This window comes from Tetrao urogallus, assembly GCF_951394365.1.
Source record: "Tetrao urogallus genome assembly, chromosome: 2".
Classification (NCBI taxonomy): domain Eukaryota; kingdom Metazoa; phylum Chordata; class Aves; order Galliformes; family Phasianidae; genus Tetrao; species Tetrao urogallus.
This window is the reverse complement of record NC_136814.1, coordinates 16,420,961-16,427,725: the sequence shown is the minus strand read 5'-3', so window position 1 is coordinate 16,427,725 and position 6,765 is coordinate 16,420,961. Positions and strand designations below refer to the sequence as shown.

The following is a 6,765-nucleotide window of genomic DNA, read 5'->3' as shown; positions in this document are numbered from 1 at the left end:
TGCAGGCTCAAATATGTCATAAATCCTAATAAGGAAAGCTACTTTATTGACTTAGGTTGAGGTACAAAGACACATTCTTACAATTGCTTTTTCTTCTCGGATCTAGTCAGTGTATTATACGAAGATGCCAAAAACGCTGGTGAGAAGTGCATATTTCTGACTTCAAAAACAATATAAAATTATTAAAGATGTGTATGGCAGCAATTAGTAACCCGTGTGTTTAAGAACATTATTTATTTGTTTTTATAAAGAACCTTATCTTTAAACAAATTAAAAATACATTGAAAAGTCTCTATATATACACACAATACACGTTCAAACTTCATTTCACTGCGATGCCATGGTTCAAGCAGAAAAACAAAGCTCTTTTTCACAAACCCAGTTGCATTACAACCATCTTCTTCAGTACAGCAAACCATGCTGCCAGGTCCTTCCAAGAATACTTCATTTGTTATTTATCACCTGAACTGTTTTTCGGCCATAGTGGTAATAGCTATACGCAGATGTTACCGTTGTGAAAGCTGTGATGCACCTTTGAAGAAAACAGCTCCTGTAAGCCATCTGAGTTCAAGCACAACAGTAAACATTAACACTTGTTTGAGAGAAGACAACAAATCTGCTTCCATATCTGTAGCCTCCATAATTGTTACTGGCATAAAACTGACTGATGTGAGAAACTATCCCTTTGCAGCACGAAGGGATTGTTAAAAAAAAAAATACAGAAGACTTGAACTTATTTTAAGAAGTTCCACAGCTAAAGCACAAGTGTTGGCTTCAGCCTCTTTTGGTCTTTTCTCAGACATTATGTAATAACCATCATTTATTTCCAAATTAGCAGCGCTGCTCTGTGTCAAAGGCTGACACCATTCAGGTGGGAGTCAGTAACAGCCCTTTGTCAACACACTGCCAGGCTCATCTATCCTATTTTTAGGCGCACTCGCACAGCACCCAGCTAAGTCACACCCAGCACTCCTTCACTACTAACAACACGCTAACTCTCACAGAGTCCCAGAGAATAGCAAGGTGTGTCTTTCACACATGCAGTTCCAGGTTTAGCTTTCCAACAGGGTGAAAAACACATTTGGCTGTTAAGATACAGGTTCCTTATTCCTTAAAAAGCTTTAGTGACTTTTTTTTTTTTTTTTTTTTTTTTTTTTTTTTTAAGGCGTGCAATACTGGATCTTCTACTACCTTAAACTTGGTTACTACGTAATTCTGCTACTGCAGTTCAGTCTCTTGGTTGTGAACTCTTACCTAACACCTTAGGAGAAATATTGCCACTTGTAACACCTGCTGTCAGCTACAATTAGCTATTCAGGTCTCCAGTGATGGCAGTAACACCCAAGGTGGGCATTTCAAGTGCACTGCAGTAGGGCTGTTTTCATTTGATGCCTCCCCTTCCTTCCCATAGTCTAGAAGGAATTGCTGATATTTAAAAATGCTTCAGAAATCTAAATTTCAGGACAGTAGGTATAGTCTAAAGCAAAGTAAGAAAATAGTTCCTGTCTGTATTTACTGATACCAAGTTTTCTTTGAGGGGCACTTATGGCATGAATATAAGAAACCTGTACAGCCTCACTTCCCACTCCCCCTCCTCTGATACCAATCTGAAGACACACTTTGCACTTGTGTACATCGTGGCTTTTCTAAAGTCTTCCTTCTTCACTGCATTTCCTGGATCTTAATGAGTCTCACACAAATTCAGTAATAATAAATATACAGTTGTTACATCAGCTAAGAATAAACATGTAAAAATTCAGCCACTGGGGTCTGAGATCATTTGAGCATCACCTTTTTGTCTCCCACAACTATTTAATTTCTATTTACTCAACTATTTATTTCAATTACTCATTTCTTAAGAAGCACGTTAAATTATCTTAAATAACCACACTAAAGATGAAGAGATAGGTTACCATAATGTCTGCAGATACACGCTGTCCACATAATTGAAAACAGGAGCTGCTAAAGAGGCCGCCACCAAAATCAGCTGAACCGCTGTGTTCATCTGGTAAAAGCAAAACAAGAAGCGTGGCCAAAATGAAGTGTATTGCACAAGGAATGCCAATATACAGTTTTGTTACTTGTTTAAATATTAGTCTGTGTACTACTAAAAAAAAATACATAAATTAGAAAAAATCTTTTAAAACTTCTTTCAACAAAACATCTCCTATGCTTAAAATCAGCCAATGTCCTGATTGGTTTTCATGGTGAAAACCTTTCAGGATTTCAGCTGCCTCCAAGTCAGCTGGCACTATCTCAACACTGTACCCAGCCTCGTCCCCCCAAACTACACACTGCCCCAACTAAGGAGAAATTTTATAATATGTTACTACTCTTACCTTGCTAATGAACGTTGGTTTTAGTTGGGCTGTAGCGTAACAGGGATTAAAATACCTACTGAGTGTTCTCTGTTGGGAGAGGAAAGGGAAAAATAAATGCAGTTCTAACATATTCAGTTTGATATACATCTTCACATGATACACAACAAAAAAGCAATTACAGTACGAGAGAATTACACTACTACTGCCCTGAGATGAACTATTAGCCATCGTACAGAAGCAGGAGAAAAAGTTACCAGTAGCTCTGGCTCATCTTACTCAAACTTATTCTACAAAACACTGTTCTGTTCACAAACCCAGCACAATAAGCACTGGGCTATCCACCCAAGTTTAGGGCAACCATCAGGATTGGAGGAAAATCTCTTGGTTACAACTTGTTACACGCTTATTCTTTATATATACACGTAATAGCATATAAAAAGATTCAGTGATACTAAAAAACGACGACAAGTTCACAACATTTTGTTTGATCTTACACACTCACCGGTGGAGAAAGAGTTTTGTATCGCACATAAAAAACAGCAGCAATGAGCGCTACATCTCTCAGAATGATCATGGAAGTAAGTGAAACTGAAAAACCAAGCCAACAGGATCTAGTGAAAAACCACGTCCAAGATTAAGAAGAAAGCATGATAAAAAAGAACACAAAACATGAAGCAAGAAATAAGCACTGCCAACTTCTGAAACAGTTTTAGGCACAACCAAAGATGTTTAACATGACTTCTGAAAAGGTTTCATCTGATGGGTTTAACCTGTCTAGGAAATCTTACATGTTTGGATGTAACAGCTGGCTTTGAAGAAAGTAGCAGCAGTGTGTTCTATCTGGGCTGGAGGGAGCTGGGTTTTGTTTGAGTATTCAAAAGCAACAGATTGCAAAGCACAGCTGGCAAGCTGCTAAGAGCTAAACATGGTTTTCCTTCCAGAAACAGAAGAAATATTAACTTACAGAAGAAATATTAACTTTTAGTACAGCGCATGCAAGCAATGACATTTTCTCACCTGGGATAAGGTTTGTACAAGTTAGGCTCACATAGAGCACACTGATGAGAATTTTATCAGCCAGTGGATCAAGAGCACTTCCCAATGCTGATTTCTGATTAGCCCAATTGCGAGCAATAAACCCATCCAACTAGAAAGAACAACATTCAGGAATATTGTGTTAAAAAGCAAAGAATAAAAACAGGTGTCATATGCTGCTGTTACAGCGAGGTTTCATGAACATCAACGCAACCCAGCTGTGTATCTATGAGGAAGCCTGTCAGCAGGTCCTTGCATCCTTCCCACCCCCACCCGCATTGCACTCTAGATTCTGGAAGTCTTTAAACACTTTCAGTTCTGAATATTTAAAACAAACAAACAAAAAACCCACAAGCAAACAAACAATTGCTACAACTGACGTTTGAAAAGGCACATCTGAAATTCACTAAGCATTGCTCTGGTGGGTGCACTGTGCACACCTGCCAACACCAGCACACCTCCAATACACGAGCATAGCGGCAATGCCCATTTGGGGATGGTCAGCACCACATCCCCACAAGGGATGTAGGATGCTACAAAGCAACAAATGTAACACAATAAACTTCATCTCCTCCTACAGAGTATAATTTCCATGTGAGACAGATTCTAAACTCCAACGCACATCGATGGGATCATAGCAACCCACACTGTACACCCCCAAAGTATTTCCAAACTCACGTCAACATACCAGATCCGTTACGCCAGCCAAAACAAAGACACCTAGTGCAACATTGAAATTTTCTTCAACAATCAAATAGCCTAGAACTGGCGCCAATCCCATCCTTGCCATTGACAGTATGTTTGGGATCGTCCACGGGTTTTCATACTGCAAAGAAAGAAAGCAAATACTTCAGGCCGGGAAGGCGGACCTCGGCGTCAATGGGCGCACAGCCGTGGCAGGCAGAAGCCGCGCCCGCCTGGGAAGCGCCCCGCCGTCGGAGCAGGGCTGCACAACTCGGCGCTCAGGTGCCCGCCTCGGCCCGCACTTCGCCCCCAGGGGAACACGCCGCGCGCCGCCGGCTCTAAGGTGTGCGGCACACCTGTTGCGGCAGGCCGCGGCTCCGCGCTACAATGCAGGCGCTCCGGCGGCCGGTCGGCGGGACGGCCCAGGCAGCTCGGTGCACCGAAAGCGGCCCCGACCTCGCGCGGCCCTCTCTCCCCCGGCCCCGCTCCCGCGGCTCGCGTACCGGCTCGGCGTAGCGCCCGGCCACGCTCCGCTCCCGAGGTGGCTCCGGAGGCGCGGCCCCGCCGCTCCCCGCCCGCCGCGGCCCGGCCCCGACGCCGAGGGGGCTCCAGAGGGGCGCGCGCAGCGGCCGCCGGGGCGCGCGCAGGGCGAGGGCAGCGCGCGCCCCCCCGGCCAGGCAGAACGCGCCGCCGTTGCCGTGGCGACGGTCCCCCGCCTCGGCCCGGCCGGATGGAGGCCCGGCCCCGCCGCACGGCCGCCTTCGCCCCGCGCCGCGGAGCGGCCCCCAGAACCCCCTGCCCAGCCAAGAGGCGGCCAGCATGCTGCGAGGCGCCCGCCCGCCGCCCCCTACGCGCTCTGCGGCCCCGCCCGCCGGAGCGAGCGGCCGTCCGCCGCCGCCATCCGTCTCCCCGACAGAGCGACGGGGACTCGGGGACAGTGGACGAGCCGCGGGCTGCGCCCGTGCAGCGCGAGGGGGGGCGGGGCGACGCTTTGCGACGCTTTACGACAGCGCCCTCGGCGGCGGGCTGCGCGCTTTACGGCGGGCTTAGCGCTCCCCCCCCGGGCGCAGGGCGGCCCGCCCCGGGCAGACGCTGCGTGTAGCCGTGCCGCGTGGCGCTCCTCGCTCCTCCCCGCAGAACGGGAGCTGTGCGACTTGAGGAGGGGGAAACGGCCACCTCGGGCACCCTACCTCATGTGTTCCTTCGCGAGTCCTTGAAGGAAGAAGTGGATGGTTTGCTTTGCCGTAAGGCTTCTCAGAGAGCAGAGACTCTCGTGCTCAGTACTTGGCCGCTCCCTCCTCTCAGTCGTGTTTGCTTTGGCTCTAGGAAGGGTAAGAGTTGGCCTCTCCAGTTGCAGTAACTGACTCGTTCTTAGCCCCTGCCCCTGCCATTCAGTGCTATTAAGTAGCTACAAGTTTGCACTCCAGTTCCCGGCAGTGCTGCAGACTCCGATCAAGGTGTGACCCCTCTGTTCCATCCACTGACTACAGATAGTAGTCTGTAACTGGCAAGAGAAATGAGAGAAAGAAACCAAACCAACAAAAAACACCATTCACGTGCGTGTTTGGTAACTCTACTTCTCCCCCCCCGTGAAAGGCAGTTAAAAAGGAATAGGGGAATTCTGTGTGACCTTAAGAATTTACTACTTCTCTTGGCGCACCAAGTAGAGGTGGTAGCTTCTAATCGTTAGCACAAAGATGGGAGTGAAAGAACATTACCACCTCCAGGTAAAGAGCACGTTCTGAAGTGTGCAGAGAACACAAAATGGGGAGCGGTGGAGACACACTGAGGGAATCTGGCAGACGGGGGCCAGGAGCTGCCAGAAACCTCCTCGCAAAGAGGGAAAGGGTAAAGTCCTGCAACTGGGGAGGAACGGCCCCAGGTACGAGCACAGGGGGGCACACAACTGGAAGTACCTCTGCAGTAAAGGAACTCCACAAAGCAGGGGGAGGTGAGGTAGAACCCCACTTGTGAATTTCCAGTGCTGTGTTTTATTTATCTCTTACACAACGCTGCCCTCGGTCAGATTGTGCAAGGGTGGGATGGAGTAAGGGGAAGGAAGATAAAAATAAATCACTTAATGGAAAAGGTGAAAGACTAAAGCTAATACTCTTATAGTTTATACATCTTACCATTTAGAATTAGAAAGGGAGAAAAACAATTCTATCGTTTTTAAAATCCTTACGCAAAGCTTCTCATCTGCTATGTTACTGTATTAGGGCATGCTCCGTTTCACAAAATCAGACAGACAGCCTTCTGTGGCAGAACAGTAAAAAGAAGACATACATCGTATGTAACATGAATGTGTTCTGTAACAGCTGTTAACACCCACACAAGTGTTCACTATTAATATTACTCCCATATATCATGTTTAATGAGAAATAAAAAGACAATTTCCATTTTACACATTAAGCATTATAATGAGGAGACTTTCATAAATTAGACTTGCATTTCAAATAAAACCTATTAGGAAGACCAATAAATAAAGAGTTGCAAATCAAAAATCTAAATCCTTCCAGCTATACAGCTGCAGAGGTGACTTTCTCAACATGAACGTTCCCAAATTTTTAGAAACATTTCCATACATTAAACACCTCAAATGAACTGCAGTGCTAAAAACACAACTCGCACTGTCTTCTCACAGAAGATTTCGGTTTTAAAATTTGTGAGTCCAACAATCATTTTACATTTAGAACTGAAATTTGTTGTTACGATCATTTGGGCG

At 46.1% G+C, this 6,765-nt stretch overlaps 1 protein-coding gene across 1 annotated transcript; it reads right to left on the bottom strand.

Moving 5' to 3' along the window:
- Positions 1 to 444: 444 nt before the first annotated feature.
- On the bottom strand, positions 445 to 4,861 carry CRLS1 (cardiolipin synthase 1; the record flags this gene model as incomplete). Its single annotated transcript, XM_079550189.1, has 7 exons — positions 445 to 532; positions 1,914 to 2,005; positions 2,340 to 2,408; positions 2,824 to 2,909; positions 3,339 to 3,468; positions 4,045 to 4,182; positions 4,544 to 4,861. The coding sequence occupies 7 exons, from the start codon at positions 4,859 to 4,861 to the stop codon at positions 445 to 447; spliced, it is 921 nt and encodes a 306-aa protein (XP_079406315.1).
- Between the last annotated feature and the right edge of the window lie 1,904 nt (positions 4,862 to 6,765).